This window comes from Talpa occidentalis, unplaced genomic scaffold, assembly GCF_014898055.3.
Source record: "Talpa occidentalis isolate TD23 unplaced genomic scaffold, MPIMG_talOcc4v2.1 talOcc4.5, whole genome shotgun sequence".
In the NCBI taxonomy this organism is placed as follows: domain Eukaryota; kingdom Metazoa; phylum Chordata; class Mammalia; order Eulipotyphla; family Talpidae; genus Talpa; species Talpa occidentalis.
The window spans coordinates 101,912,654-101,929,662 of NW_023604861.1; the positions used below are offsets into that span (position 1 = coordinate 101,912,654).

General features: G+C 42.2%; 1 protein-coding gene across 4 annotated transcripts in view; it reads right to left on the reverse strand.

Moving 5' to 3' along the window:
• The window catches only part of RFX8 (regulatory factor X8), a 57,823-nt gene extending 41,233 nt beyond the window's left edge, over window positions 1-16,590 (reverse strand). For 2 of the 4 annotated variants that reach the window (XM_037527983.2, XM_037527982.2), the window contains exons 1-4: window positions 16,511-16,590; window positions 13,358-13,481; window positions 4,354-4,415; window positions 2,675-2,761 (exon numbers count right to left, since the gene is read on the reverse strand). In XM_037527983.2, coding sequence (XP_037383880.1) covers window positions 2,675-2,761; window positions 4,354-4,415; window positions 13,358-13,481; window positions 16,511-16,584 — 347 coding nt within the window. In that variant the 5' untranslated portion in view covers window positions 16,585-16,590. Of the gene's footprint in view, window positions 1-2,674; window positions 2,762-4,353; window positions 4,416-13,357; window positions 13,482-16,430; window positions 16,450-16,510 lie in introns of those variants that run through there. The other 2 variants (XM_037527985.2, XM_037527984.2) reach the window with 2 other exon arrangements.
• Between the last annotated feature and the right edge of the window lie 419 nt (window positions 16,591-17,009).

Sequence of the window (17,009 nt, forward strand, 5' to 3'; positions counted from 1 at the left end):
CAAGGAAAGTTCTCACTGCAACTGAAATAAATCTTTCATCATGTTTACTGCCTTCCCTAACTTCTCTGTTTTTGGTTAATGCAACTTTTCCATCCTTGTGACTAAGGAAAGCATAAGAGATTAAGAGGAAGAGGTGGTTTGAAGAAGCAGGTAATGACTTTGAGGTTGAGGTTTGGTGGGACAGGCTTGGCTGAATCATCTCTGCTCTCTTCTCTTGATGCTGACTGGATCACCTGAAGACCCTGCCTCTGGGAGCCTTTCAGACTTGCCTCCTCTTTGGCTGAAGCCCTCATCTGAATACCTCTGGCAGCCCCAGAACTATCTCCAGGCACACTGACCCTTCCTTCCCAGTCTAGTCGCTTTAAACCCCAGTTTTCCAGCTCTTCAACAGCTCTTTCAATACCTATTCTGGGCTTCCTGACTAGACGCTAAGAAAAGAAAGCTGGGGGTTCCTGCACTTGTAGAGGTTCTGATGATAGTACCATCTTATTTCTCAAAGTCTCTAAAGGCTGGTCAAGATACTCTGTTCAAGATATATGCACTCCATTTCTGCCTTCTCCTTCTTCCACACACTTCTGACACCTATAACATCACAGTTGATATCAAGGAAAATGTATATCTGTCTCCTCTATTAAGCTATCAGAGAGAAGAGTCAATGCTTTACCCATACCCATCTTTCTACTTCAGTAGTTGCCTTACATATCGGGGGCCTTAAGTAAAGGGAGATCATATAATGTGTTATAGTCTATTATAGATGGACAGAACTCTATTGCAACTTAGGGGGCATTCTTAATAATTGTGTTGGGCTACATGTAAAACTAAAATTGGCTATGTGGATACAGGGTTATCCATTTATGCCAAATGAAGGCTCAATGAACAGTTTGTGAGTGAAACAGAAATGTGAGCTGCAGATAGGCTGTGAGTGTGAAGTGGAGGAAAGAGCCCTTACAAGAGCTGGTATTGCTGGGGTTGGTCTCACTGAGCAGGTGTTCCCTGAGATATGTCTGGAGGCAGGGACAGGATTCAAGAAAGTCGAATTAAAGAAGAAAAGGAAGAATGGCATCCTGGAAGGAAAGAATGGTAGGAACAAAGACAGATATGTACACAATATATTCAGAGAAAAGTTATATGGCTGAAATTGATGGCTTAAGTTGGGGAGAAATTGGCCCATGGGTTGGAAAGTGGAAGAGGAAGGATGTGAACTGATGACACCAGACTGTGAACCAGGTAGTTTTTATCAAGGCGGTTAAGTGCAGGCACCTGAGTGTTTCTAAGCAGGACAGAGACAAAGAAAATGCAGAATTTTATGGAGAAATGCCTGCTAGGTGTTTATAGAGAGAGATGAGGAGAGGGATGTCACGTGGGATTCATGGAAATAATGTCAATGAAAGGTGATTGGGCTTCAAGGGAGTATTAGTAACCAAAAAGAGTGAGTCAGAGAAACTGAAAAGGAAGAATTAATAAGAATGGCTTTGGAGTGATGCTTTGTACAGATTCTATCTATTGGTTTCATAGATTGAAATAAGGAAGTGAGAGATAAGGATTGAAATAAGGGGGCAGGGAAGATTTGGATAGCCAGAGAAGGAGGCCTAAGAGTTAGAAAAGGTAAGCAAAATGATTTAGGAGGAGAACATATCCACTGGAGGAAGAGGTAGAAGAAAGATAAAAAAGAGTGAAATGTCTCGAGGCCAAAGTGTAGGGATAACACTGCTAAATTATCAAGGGTAGACTCTGGGGGGAATGTCTGCACTTAATAGAGAGGGAAAAGATAAGAAATTTAAGAAGTGGTTTCTTCATCAATTCCAAAGAGCACCTGCACCCCTATGTTTATAGCAGCACTGTTTACAATAGCTAAGCTTTGGAAACAACCCAAATGCCCAAAAATAGATGATTGGATCAAGAAGATGTGGCACATATACACAATGGAATATTACTCAGCATTCAAAAAAGATAAACACATGCAATTTGCAGCACCATGGATGGAGCTGGAAGGGATCATGCTCAGCGAAATAAGCCAGAAAGAAAAAGAAAAATACCAGATGGTCTCACTCATAGCAGGAATCTAGAAAACTTAAATAAGGGACTAGGAAAAAGAATAACTATAAGAAAGAAAATATCAAAATCAACAAACAACTATGAACCAGAGACACTCTATGGGGGGTGGAGGGCAGGGAAAGGAGGGCTTGGGGTCAAAGTAAGGGGGTTGTAATTGTATGGGGAATATAAAAAATAAAATTTAAATAAAATGTGAAAAGAAAAAAAAATAAAACGGATTGGCATGCAGTTTAAAAAAAAAAAAAAAGAAGTGGTTTCTTTGGGGAAAAAAACTGGATGATGCATAGTCCTGAGGGCTAAAGGCAGTTTCAACAGAGAAGTGACCAATTGTGTCAAATTTTGCAGAGAAATGAGAAGAATGAAGATTCGTTCAATGGAAAATAGCTTTGGCAGTTGAGAGCTGATGAATATGAAAGGAAATGAACAGAACTGCATTTCTTAGGCCAGTGATGCTTAGTGCACATGTCAAAGGCCTGTTTGTGTGACACGTGTGTCTTTATCCTCAAGGATTAATGGCAGAACAGCCAAAAAGTCAGTTAGATTCAACTAAATTATGAGTAGTTCTAATATTCATCAGGCTGTGACCTATGACCAAAATGCTTAAATGATAGCTACCAACCTGTTATATCTTTTTTCACCCAGAAGATAGCAATACTGGCCATAGAAGAAAGAACTTTTCTTGATACAGATTCCATCATAATGATACCTGGAAAATAAAGGTGTTCTTAAAGATTATGCCAAACCACTGTCATGAAGACTTGGATTTCTTGTCTGAGTTTTATCTTTGACTTCATTTGTTAGGAAAATCTGATCAGTCATTCAACCTAGGAAGCTCGTTTAGATGGGCAATTTCTTGTACATCAAACTTGAAATGGGTTTGTGAATGTCCTCCTCTGCTCTCCCACCTTTTGACACTCTAAATTAGAGTCATGTGACAGGGAACTCCTCCTCCTGCTGCTATCATTAATTAAACTTTTTAAGGGAAGTGACTCAGGATTTCCTAGACTAAGTGGACTCAGGTTTCAGAAACCCAGGTGGAGTCTGGTTCCTTCTCTGCTGAGCCCAGAGAAACTGCAGCAGTTTGTCCAAACTCAGAGCAACAGAACAGAACTTTTTATTTTTTTTTTAAAGATTTATTTATTTTATTTTTATACAAGCACTGGGTACAGTCAGAAGCGCGGAGGGTGAGAGAATTCACCAGAGCCAGAGCAGGGAACAGAACAGGCAGACTGACGAAGTACACTGCTGAGGGGAGCAGCAGGTGTGGCAGGAGAGGTCTGCGTGCCATGGGGGACCCTCACCGGGGATCGAACCAGCGCTGCAGAGGCTGTGGGCAGCTTTGCAGCCCGGTGCTCAACCGCTGCGCCACCAGGGGAGGCCCAGAACAGAACTTTTTAATTTTTATTTTTTTTGCATAGAAGAACTGGGGTGTAGGCCTGAGGTGTGGGGGGTGGGAGGGGGCGAAAGAACTCACCAGAGACAGAGAGGAGAGCAGAACAGGCAGATCTACTGAAATACACTGCTAAGGGGAACAGTGAGAGAGTCAGGAGAGGTCTGCTGCGCCATATGTGGGTAGCTCCCTGGCCAGGGATACAACTTGGGCCATAGTGGTGATCGCTCTGAGACTTAACTCCCAGGCCACCAGGGAGGCCCAGAACAGAATTTTTTCAAAGTTAATTATTGCCCAATGTTTAGGTTGGCAAACTCTTCCACTGTCTTCAAGGCCTTCATGGGTGGCAGGCTCCTTCCCTAACTTGGCTTCTATCCCTTCTCACTGACTTCCTGACTCAATGATTTCTCCAGAATTTTCTTGATTTAAACCATGCAACAAACAACAATAACTGAGTGCCAATTATGGCACGATGCACCTGATAACCCTGAAATTTCCTTTAATGTTAAAAATATAGCTTGGGTACCAAGTCTCCTGAATATAATTGAAATATGCTAATTAGATCCATACTTAGAAATTTTAGGTCAAAGAGTAATTAAAACAGTGTTATCATCCTATGTGTGTAATTATTTAAGTATTTCAGTAATTAGACGTTTACATTTATAAACATGTGAATAATGTGCAGAACAAAAAATATACTGTGACTTGAATTTTCACAAAGTACCTAAGAGAATAGAAGCTAGTATCTGGTTCAAGCATCACCCTGAATTATTTCAAGCACTAGGATTTCATTTTAATTCTTTGGTAAGAGTTGATATTTATAGTTTATTTAGTTTTGCTTTATTTTGTCACCCATTTTATGATTCCCCCCAAATATTTAACACTTAAAACAAAAATGTTAAACCTACCTGGCACTTCCTCTCGTGCCCAGTCTCCGGGTGCCAAGATCAGGGAAAACCAAGCGCACAAGCTAAAAGAATAAACCAGATTTAAAGTTGAAATTCCAATTTGAAGACATAAAACTTCTAATTTTTCATCTTACTATATTGAAATTGTATTTCCCCCTTTCTGATTATGAGGAAAATATATGTAAATTAAATTTGCAAAAATCAGACAAGTATAAAGAAGAAAATATACCACTCAGAGAAAACTGCCATTTATTTTTCTATTTTTCATTATTTTATTTTATTTTTATATTCCCCATACAATTACATCCCCATTATTTTGACCCTAATTCCTCCTTTCCCTGCCCCCCATAGTGTGTCTCTGGTTTATAGTTGTTGTGAAAACTGCCATTTAAATCTCAGTGTGGTTCCTTCCAGTCTTTCTTTTAAAGCCTCAATCTGTGTATATATTCTATGAGCAGTCATATAAATAACCAGCACACAATTAGCATGTCTGCAGTCTTGCTTTTTTCCTTCTACACTGTGCCATTAACATTCCCCTTGTCAGTGAGAATTCTCGAAAGACAGATTATTAACAGCTGCATAGAGCCCAACATGTGAGTGTGTCATAATTTTACTATTTCCCTCTTTTTCCAATGTGATAGTCATTTTACTTTTTATTCATTTGTTTACCTAATTTTTTTTTTTTTCATTTTAAAGGTCTTGTTAACAAATGTTCTTAGAACATTGAACACTATAGTTGCTTCTGGTTCAATTTCTCATCTCTTAGTCATCTTTTGGATGTAATTTTATTAGACAGTCCTGATAGTATATTTATGACCAACTACATTTTCAAAAATAGAAATCTTTTCAGTTTTCTTATTAGAAGACATCCACAACACATGTGGTTTTGCATTTGTGTTGAAAGTGGAGACCCTGGAGCCTGTGAAACCGCACAAATACAGAGCAGGGAAGGCCTGGTGTTCCGAGCCATCAAGCAATGATCCTGCTGTGTTCCACAGTCCCCTCCGTAAACATTCAGACCCTGACTAACCTCTCTGCTCGCCTTCCTCATGCATCCTTTCCTTTTTTGTTTTTTTAAAGATTTATTTATTTATGCATGCAAGAACTCGGGTACAGGCCAGAGGTATGGGGGGGTGAAAGGATTCACCAGAGACAGAATGGGGGACAGAACAGGCAGATTGACTGAAACACACTGCTGAGGGGAGCAGTGGGCGAGACAGGTCGGCCATGCTGCTCCCTGGCCAGGGCTGGAACTCGTGCTGCAGAGGCTGCAGACAGCCTCATAGGCTGCGTCCCAACCACTGCGCCACCAGGGAGGCCCTCTTTTCCTTTTTTTTCTTAGCTTCCAAGCCTCAGGTTTTGACAATGTTGTGAAACATTTCCCTTGTCTGGCTCCAGGCCCTACCTCTTCCTACAGGAAGTCACCCACGTGTGGAGGAGACAAAATGAAGAAGGGGGAAGGGCAGTCCACCACAATTAAGCATGGAGGCCTTCAGGTCAAATGGAGAGATTTCTTCAGAGAAGGAGAACTGAAATGTATAGATGAAAAATAAATGACAGAGGATAAAAGAAAAAATTCAGCAGTCTAAATGCAGAATAAAGAGTCAGAAGTACCTTCTTTAAATAAGGGAAAGAATTGTCAGAAAAAATTTCCTCTCCTCTCGCTTAAAAGAAAAGTACTTAAGGGCGCCCCTGGTGCAAGGGGTTAAGACACAACCTATAAAACTATCTGCAGCCTCTGCAGCACGAGTTTGATCCCCAGCCAGGGAGCTACCCACATGGCACAGCAGACCTCTCTTGACTCGCCTGCTGCTCCCCTCAGCAGTGTATTTCAGTCAATCTGCTTGTTCTGTTCCCCACTCTGTCTCTGGTGAATCCTCTCACCCCCACACCTCTGGCCTATACCCCAGTTCTTATATGCATAAATAAATAAATCTTAAAGAAAAAAAAAAAAGAAAAGCACTTAAAACCTTCCCAGTACGTTTAGTTGTAAAATAGTAAGTACCTAAAGGAATTGCTATCTCATATAGAGAAGACTCAGATTCCAGGCCCTAGAAATTAATCCGCCGTCTTGGAGAGAGAAGCAGAAATAAAAAGCCTAGTTGTCTGACAGCATAATTGTGTGCACATTTTCTTTCATTGCTTAATCCCAACCCCAGAATTATCATGTGATAATCAGGCATGCCATAGTTAAAATTTTAAAACCAACTGAGATGATTATTTCCAAAACATTAATATACTTAATATATAGAAAGCTCACGCAAAAAAATCAATATGGAAAACACAAATACCCCAACAGAAAGTGGTCTGGTACACAAGATACATATGATCAAAACACATGCAAAAGTGCTTGCCTAACCAAGTGCAAGCTGAAACAAGGAAATAAATTTTTTAATATATTTTTTACATCATTTTTTCATTTTTGCACAATGTATGCATTCTCATCTTGGTTCTAGTCCCCATACAATTCCCACCTCCCTTGTTTTGATCCTACTCCCTTCTCCCCCGCCCTGTAGTGTGTCTCTGGTTTCTAGTTGCTTGCTGATTTTATTTTTACTTTATAATAAAGTTTTTACCCAACAATTTTCTAGGTTAACAATATCATGGATTTCAGTATGAATCTCAGGAACTGCCATGAGGGGTGTGAACTGGTACACTTGCTAGAATTTCTCCTAGGGAAATTACCTGATGAAATTGGAGACTTAGTGATATAGTCTCCAATGGTTATAGTGATATAACCGTGACCAGTAAGGGACATGGTTAAACAAATTCTTGGACAGGGCCTCCCCTGGTGGCGCAGCGGTTGAGCGCTGGGCTGCGAGGCTGCCCGCAACCTCTGCAGCGCCGGTTCATTCCCCGGCTGCTGGTGAGGGTCCCACCAAAAAAAAAAAAAATTCTGGGACATCCAAATTATATTTTACAGCCTTTGCATAGTATGCACTTTTGGGGTGCAGGAGAAATATCTCTATCCCTATGGGTTCTTCTCTCACTGGACAATTAATCAAAACAACATCAGATGGGTTAGAAAAGGAAAAACATATACTGGGGAAGCTATAGTTATGTAGATTCCATCACTGGTTAGGGAGAAAGGGGTATATACCCCAAATTGCAGAGACTGAGAGGTCAATAGGATGGGAAGGGTGATGTCATGTGAGAATTTATGCTTAGAGTGAAGATGAGCTTCTCAGATGGAGAGAACATATTTAGTGATAAACCTTCACCTGGATGAATTCTCCCCCGGACCCTCACCCAAGTGACATAGTTTTAGGTCACAAAAAAGGGAGCAGTGATGGCTTCCCTGATTAGGAAAGGGAAAAAAATCTGAGGGAGTGATGGCCTCTTCTTAGATTAAGGACGGGCACAGGACTCAGGAAAGGACAAAAATATCTCTTCAACCTCCAGGGAGTTTATTACCTTTAGCTCAAATACCTGGCATGCTAGAGCTGGCTATCTTGAGAAGGCCTATTTGAGAATCTTGGGGTGGTCTGATTGGGGCACCTTCACATTTAAAATATTTTAATGTGAAAATGTTTATGATATTCTAGGTGAAAATAGGCACATAAAAAAAAGTTGATGTTCCTCAATTCCAAAGAGCACCTGCACCCCTATGTTTATAGCAGCACTATTTACAATAGCTAAGCTTTGGAAACAACCCAAATGCCCCAAAATAGATGACTGGATCAAGAAGATGTGGTACATACACACCATGGAATATTACTCAGCGTTCAAAAAAGATAAACAAGTGCAATTTGCAGCAACATGGATGGCGCTGGAAGGGATCATGCTCAGCGAAATAAGCCAGAAAGAAAAAGAAAAATACCAGATGGTTTCACTCATAGCAGGAATCTAGAAAACTTAAATAAAGGACCAGGAAAATGAATAACTATAAGAAAGTAAAAATCAAAATTAACAAAAAACCATGAACCAGACACTCTATGGGGGGTAGGGGGCGGGAGGGGAGGGATTGGGGTCAAAATAAGGGGGTTGCAATTGTATGGGGAATATAAAAATAAAATTTATTATTTAAAAAAAAAAGTTGATGTTCCCTGGTATATCCCATGTGCCAGTAGTGTTCTTTACAAGCGTTTTGTTAATTTTTAAAAAGAATCTCATGAGTAGGTACTATTATTATCTTTGTTTTTTAATGAATATTCTGATTTTACATGTGATGAAGTTGAGGCACGAAAAGGTTAAATAACTTGCCCAGAGTTATACCCAAAGAAATCTGATTCTGAGCTTGGTGCTGTTAAAAACTTTGCCATGTGACACACAGTCTATTTGGTGTGTCTGTCTATCTACTTGTCTTTCTATTTACCTGTCTGTTCATCCATCCACCCATTTATTACATCAGTCCATCCATGCGTGTAGTACTGATACAATAGGATGAGGCATGAAGATAACAGACAATAGACAGCAAGGTGAATTGTGAGACACACACTCTAGAAGGGGACTTAAAATTGGGTTTGAAAACTCTAAAAAGACCTCATCTTGAATCGCCCACAATCAGGTAAGGAGTGGAGGGTGTGTAAGGGGATTTCTTATGAAAAGACTGTTCTTTGCTGTGCAGGTATGTAGGAGGAGGTGTGGTCACACGTGTGTGTGTGTGTGTGTGTGTGTGTGTGTGTCCACAAATGAACTAACTATACTCCTGTGCTAGATCCCTGGGCAGGGAGACTATAGCAGGTATTTATTTCTATACTTTTCTCTAATTTCCACATTCTCTATAAGAGGAATGTATTACTTTGATAATCAGAAAAATGTCACTAATGTTATTTTAAAAGAGGAAGCCAGTGTTTTGGAAATTCCCTCATTCATGTAAGATATCGCTTGCACCAGGAATGAGCATTACCCATCCTATGCCCGGGGCCTGCCAAAAAGAGCAAGAAACATTCTAACATCTGCACAGGAACTTGGTGTGGAATCTGGAATCAACTCCATTCCCAGGGGAGGAGGGAGGAAATGAGAATTGGGTATTTTGTTGTTCTCTTGTAAACATGCTTTGGAATCATATCCTTTTCCCCTTCCTCTCTCCCTTCTCCATTTAGGGAGCACAGGGTCCCTTCCCAATACCAACTCCCTGGAACTGGCTCATTCTTCAGGCAAATTCCCAATGAGAACTGAAAGTTAGTACCTTATTGTCTTGGGGAATGAATTCTAAGAGAAGTATTGAGATAAAAAATGCTAAAAATAAATGCACATAGTTACACACTAGGGTCTCTTTTTGCCTTCTGGAATACTTTGCAGTGGCACTGCCCTAGAGGTGAAACAACTTATGAAAAAATCTAAAAAGAATTTTGAAAAAGAGTCTTAGAAAAGGAAGTAGGGATATATTAAGTTAAAGTCACCCCACTTCCATCTGATAAGGGTACCCGGCAGGCAGATAAGGAAAGAGCTGTAATGCCAGGATACCCAGGACTCAGCAAATCCCTGAGATAGTGTCCTAATATGCTGAGGGATGGAATGGTCAGATGTGGAGTGAGTAATAAGATAGCGGAGGGATTCCTGGCTGCTTGGAAAATCTTACGCAGAGATACCTGGTCAACTTTAGAGTATACCTGATCCTGTGCATGTGCCAAAATTGCTTTTGATTTATTCAATTATATGATGGGGGGAACTGGCAATACGATTTATTTTGAGTGGTGGGTTCATAGATGCTTATCACATTGTTAAAACAAATTAAATAACCAGGTGGGAACAGATCATGCATGGATCAATGATGAGAGTGTGCCATGACCAATCCAATTCTGTCTTTGGAGGACCCCTAAAACAGAGAAAGAAGGAAAGAAGAGAGGGAAAAGGGAAAGAAATAGACTGAATTGGTAGCTTTGTGGCCTGGTAAACAAGTTCCTTGTCACCTGCATCATTAAGCCCAAACCAGCTGGCAACCCAAGTGATATGCTCGATGCCTGTGCAGGCCAAGAGCTGCACCAGGCCCCTGGTGGGGAGTTGAGGAAGGTTTCATCAGCCTGTGCTTTGCTTGCCAAGCCACAGATCCTGGGATGGGACTAGTTTGCCCAGAGGAAGAGCAACTTCCCTTTACGGAAATGTGCTGCCCCCAAACAGCTCTCAGCCCCGTGGCTATCTCTGCCCAGACAGGTACAGTATTTTTTTTTTCATGACAAGTGCCCAGATGGAGCTGCTTTTGAAGGGAACTTACATTGGGTGTGCGTTTGGTCCAGGTGACTCCAAGGTCATTTTGGAAAGAGGTCTGACCCATAATTCAGGAAACTGGATTTGCCACCCAAACATGACAACTAGCTGTGACACCCTCGATCTTAATCGCTCCTGGTTTGTTTTCTTGACTTCTAATTCTACATGCCTGAGCTAATGGCTGATACAAGACAGAGCATTAAAAATGCCAACTGTTTCCTCCCAACCCACACATCCTTCCTGTGGGCCTCTCATGCCTGTGGATTATTGCAATGCTGGGCATTGGGGCAGAAGGTCAGCTGTATCACCATGGAAAGCACATGCAAGACGCCATCACGCGAAATCAGGAAGCCATGGAAGGCAGTGGCTTCTGGGGAGGGGCGTGGAGAAGGAGGAGAAAAGGAGAAATTGGCTGACTTAGAACCACCAGCCACATAGGGCTACTGGGCATTTGAAATGTGGCTAGTCTGAATTGAGATGGCTGTCCATGTAAAATAAACACTGGATTTTGCAGATTTCTCATAAAAAAGTGAAAAATAACGCGATGAATTTTGAATATTGATTCCAATAATAAATACTGATTCCAGTTTAAATGATAACACAGCATTTTGATTATTCTGGGTAAAATTTTAAAATCATAAAAAGTTAATTTCACCTTTTAAAAAAAACTTTTAAAATTAGGATATTAGAATATTTAAGATTACACCTATAGTTCCCATTACATTCCACTGGGCAGCACTGGACTGGACTCCAGGAGGCTCAAACTTTTTACAATTGGACCAGAAAGGCTATCCCTTTTCCTTGAAAAACTGTCCTTTTAACTTGTTTTGAGAGGTTGTCTATTCCTTTAAACTAGATGGAAAAGTCTCTTGAAAATAAATACAATGCACTGTATGATCAGAAGCTCCTACTGTTGTTAATTTAATAATGAAATACCTTGATTTTATGAATTTTTTCCATCATCAAATCATATTGGAATTGCCTTCCAAATATACCCAGAATCTGGCACCTTCTCACCACATCTACTGCTATATCCCTGTCCTCTCTCTGCACTCCAGGTTTCACTTTGCTCCTCGATTTGACCTCCTGGGACTTTCTCCCTGATCATCCTCCTGCCATTGCAGGCTCTTTACTGCCTGAGGGGAGAGGGGGGAGGGAGAGCTGGCTCTGCCTCTACCTCTCTTTGTTAATATATCCATATATTCAATTCCTATCTCTTGGAAATCTGCATTCAAATGTTATTTCTCAATGAGACCTTCCCTCGTTGCCTTCCCTAAAATTATAATTCTCCTAAAACACATACACACACACACACACACACACACACACAGAGTCCCCCTTCTGCTTTTTTCTCTTAACATTTATTAATGTTTATATCATCAAGGGGCCTCTCTAGTGGCACAGGATTTAAAGACACAGAGCTATCATGCTATCAACAGCCACTGCAACACGACTTTGATCCCCAGCCAAGAAGTTAACCCACATGGCACAGCAGACCTCTCCTGTCTTGCCCACTGCTCCCCTTAGCAGTGTATTTCAGTCAGTCCGCCTGTTCTGCTCCCCATTCTGACTCTGGTGAATCCTCTCACCCCCCGCACCTCTGGCCTGCACCCCAGCTCTTGTATGCATAAATAAACAAATCTTAAAAAAAAATTTATCATCCAATATATAGCCTATATATTTTATTGTATTTTTCTGCCTCCTCCAAGAGTAAGTTCAATAAGTTCAGGAATTTTGCCTGCTTTGTCCATTGTTGTTATCTCCAGCATCTAAAACTGCCTGCCACATAGCAGCTGCTCAGTAACTATCTGTTGAATATAGAACATTTCAAATAGATTATCCTTGTACTGTTTGCTGGCTATTATACAGTTCAAATAGGTTCCTGACAGAGCTCTTAATCTCCAGAGGAAATCTTTTAAGAGCCAATGAGTGCTCTGAGTACAGCCAAAGTGTGGAAACCATCAACTGTCTGACACCCCAAAGTGGCTCTTAGAGCTTGTATGGGGCTGAGTGTTGTCATCTGTATGCAGGGAATGATGGTCCAGTAAATGGGCTCCCCAAAGAGTATTTGGAGCAGCCACAGTTACATTCCCTTAACTGCTGGCCCATTCCTCACCTTTCCTGGCCCCATATTATAAAGTATGGACAAAGGAAAGCAGAGGATAGCTTCTCCAAGACATTCAGAAGTTCTTCCCAAGACATGTCACTTTAGCAAGTAGAATATTTTGAGCTGAGGTCAACTGAGATGCTCCAGGCTCACAAGAAACTTTACCACTCCCTTAACTACCTAGAAAAATGAAAATTGGGGGTATTACTCAGAATATCAAAAATAATCTTTCTATCAGAGAAAATCTACATGGTAGGGCAAAAATTTAATTACAGAGCATTTGGTTTTGTCACAAGTCACCCTCTCCTCATCCTGTGAGACCCACTTCTGTTTCCTTGAAGTCCTAGGCCTTACATCACCCCTTAGCTGACAATACACACCCTCCTTTTGCCCCCACTGAATTTACAATCTGCATCTATGCAGATTTTTCATATGTATGCAATTTAATTTACTCTTTTCATGTATTTATCTGCCTGATGTTAATTTGATTGCTTGACTAGCTCAAGAAGAACCCAGACGATTAGGGGGAGATTTCCTCTCCATCCCCACAGCAGTTAACAAAATGGCTTTTTGGTAGAGATGAAGTATGTTAGTGAAGGATGTCAAACATATGGTTGGCTTCTCAGAGAGAAACCAATTATACCCATTAAGATCCCATTAACCCCAAATGAATTCCAACATTTCCTTATCAATTAACCTGGGTAATTTTTATTCAGTGAATACTGTATTTTTATTTTTAAAGACTACCTTTCCAAACGTGGCTGGGTTGACTTGGTTCTGAGCATTTTGTCCACAGGTTTCCACATAAATCTCATACATGAGGCAGCGAGGCACGCTGTATCCTTCGCAAATGCAGAAATTATCAACCAACCTGGGGGAAGAAGAAGAGGAAATTGGCATTCATTTTTCAGAGCAGGACATTTTGGCAAGGATCACCAATTCAACACAAATGTTGAAATATTCACATATCTCAGCCAAATGAAATATGTCTAATTTACGGAGTGGAAGCCAGAAAAGGCCCACCAACCAATACCAATAATACACCCTTTTGTTGTCAACCCACTGTTATGTATTTTGAGTGTGAGCTTTCAGATAATCAATAAGATGGGCTTTTGTTGTTAGTTTTTAATATTTTTATCAGGTAGTCATACTAAAAAATAAGTTCAAATTATTGGGCTTAGCAGACACTCTTTCAGAAACCTTTATAAAAGTCGCAGCCAACAACTCTGTAACTATAAATGATCATTATTTACTCACTAATACACAAAACAATACGTGGGGATAGAGTCTTCACCCCTGAAGGGGACTGCTGGAGTGCCAGGGCCCCTGGGACCCGGAGCAGGTACACAGCTCTGCCTCTCCCCACTCTATCTCCTGTTGTTTTGCATAGTTGTTTTTTTTTAAAGATTTATTTATTTATGCATACAAGAACTGGGGTGCAGGCCAGAGATGCAGGGGGTGAGAGGATTCACCAGACAGAGGAGGGACCAGAACAGACAGATTGACTGAAATACACTGCTGAGGAGAGCAGTGGGTGAGTCAGGAGAGGTATGCTGCGCCATGTGGGTAGCTCCCTTGGCCAGGGATCGAACTTGTGATGCAGATGCTGCAGACAGCTTTACAGATTGTGTCTTAACCCCTTGCGCCCCCAGGGAGGCCTGTTTGGCATAGTTTTTAAACCTGACTGAATGTAGGTGAGCCACTGTATTTTGAGGCTTTAAAATGCAAACTACTAAGAGGCAGATAGAAGGTACACTGTCATCTTGCTTTATTTCCTCTCGGGTACAGAGCTAAGTGGCAGGACACACCAGGGGGTGTCTGCTCAAGGTGGGTCTTCAACTGCTCAAATGCTCCTGGGTTCAGGTGCATCTCCCCTGGGCTCCCCTGTTGATGAGGGGTTCTGTTGTTTTAGGGTTTAAAAAAAACTTTTTAAATCACAGCAAAATATACATAACGTTCTTTACCATTTTAATATGTACCTTTCAGTGACTTTAAGTGCATTCACATTGTTGTGCAACCCTCACCACCATCCCTCTCTAGAACTCCTTCATCTTGCAGAGCTGAAATTCTGTATCCATTACACAGTAACCTGTCTCCCCACCATTTGACTTTCAACCTCTATGAATCTTACTATTCTAGATAGTTCATATAAATAGAAGCATACAATATCTGTCCTTTTGTTACTGACTTCATTTAGCACAATGTTTTCAAGGTTCATCCATGTTGCAATACGTATAAGAATTTTATTCCTTTTGAAGACTGAATAATATTCCACTGACTGAATAAACCATATTTTGTTTACCCATTCATTGTTGAGGGGCACTTGGGTTGCTTCCATCATTTGGCTAGTGTGAATAGCTCTGCCTGGAATACGATGTATAAATATGTGTTCCATTCCCTGCTATCAATTCTTTGGGGTATGTACCTAGAAGTGGAATTGCTGAATCACATGGTAATTCTATTTTCAATTTTTGAAGAACTGCCTTACTGTTTTCTGTAGCAGCTGCAACGTTTTATATTCCCACCATCAATAAAGAAGTTTCTAATTTCTCCACATCCTCAACACTTGCTATTTTATGATTCTGTTTATTTGACAATGGCCATCCAATTTGTGTGAAGTGGTTGGGTCTGTGTTTTTAATGCCACTGTTAAAACCTCCAGTGTCAATGATCTGTAAGACCTCTAGACTGGATGCCTACAGAACAACTTAGGCAGGCAGCCATGCACCCTGGCCCTTATTGCTCCTAACTCTGCCCAAATTTGGAGAGAATGACCCTCCCACCCATTTCCACACGCTTCCGGTCAGAGCTCTGCAGGAATAGGAACTGGTGGCATACGACTGAGTAGTTGGGCTCACCCCTAAAATGCACTATACCACCCTAAGGGATTTAAGGCACCTGCATTGCATGGAATCTGTATTGTCAGTTCACAAACAACCTTAAGGTGCCCAGCTCCTCCCCTCCCAGTCCTTCTGTCAAGACTCTGGAGCATAATGAAACCCCCTAAACTCTAATTTACTAAGTGGTGACCTGAATTAGTCGACAAAGGCATCATCAGGGTCCTTTTTTCCTGAAGAGCCAATCACGTAGGGTTCTGAGGTAGGGATTAAGAAACAACAAGGCTGCATAGCACTAGGAAAAAAGTGTGTGCTCCGTGTTTACTGTTCTGATTTCTTTCTCTATGGAAGATAACTCTATCTAAAAATAATCTCTTGGAGAAAAGGAGTAACCAGTTAGCATTTCTAAGATCACAATCACAAACACACCCTTAATTTTTCTTTCCATTCACTTAACTTTGAAAAGTGTTTCCTGAGAGATATTCCTTAAAACTTGGGGGGGGGGGAACCAGATATCTACTAGTTATTCACCTTATAAAACGAAGGTCTTAGGACTGGTTTCAATTATTTTCCTATTTGTGAAGAGCTACAAACCCATGCATTCACCAGTCCCAAGGGTTAAGGACATTTTTCTTTCCTGCCTCTATTTAAACAGCCAGAAGTGAATTTCACAAACAGTGAGGAATGCATTGTTACAGCTAAAAATTGCTTTGCTTTAAGTTAGAAAACATCCCATTCTGGATCCCCTACTAAGGAAAACATTTCCCCTCCAGGCCACCGCCCACGTGCTTTCAGATGTACATGTAAGCGCCGGTCCAACCAACAAGCCCCCCGGTGGGGGGCAGTCTGGATTGCTTCCCGCAGGAAATGTGACCAACAGGGAAGCCCCAGATGGAAAACCCACACTCCCCACCGCCCACTCCCGACCCCGAGGACCTGAGGCTTCACTTAGGAGAACTGCGCTCCGCGTTTTCCTTGCCCCACCTCTTCCTAGCTGTGGGCCGGGAGCGCCCTCCCGGCCCGGCCTCGAAACTCCGCCCCGTGGGCAGGCGCCCCCAGCTCACCACTGGATGATGGAGCTGTGCAGGCCCTGGCCGCCCGCGCCGCCCGACGGGGAGGCCGGCACATCCTCGGCCATGGCTCAGACCCGTCCCGCAGCACCCGGGCTGGGGCAGGCGGCGGCGCTGCACCCGCCCGTCCGGTCGCCGCCGCTCCAGGGTGTTTACTTTAGAGTGGGGCGCGCGGGGGGCCTGAGCCTGGCCCACCTCCCCCACCACCGGCCGGAAGCCAGGAGTGGGCGTCTGGGGCGCGCGCCCCCGCGAAGCCCAGTGGTTAGCTGGGGGCCCGGTCCAGCCCAGCCTGCCAGGCTGGAACCCCGGGTGCGCTGCCGAGGAAGTTCGGGCCACATACTGCATCTGTTGCAGCTCCAGGCCCCAAAGAGCAGGTCCTTTGCCCTCTTAGAAAAGACCACTCGATGCAGTCACGGCCTCTAGCAAACTCAACAACAACAAAACAGCCCGATTAAAAAATAGGCCAGGAACCTCCCCGGTGGCGCAGCGGTTG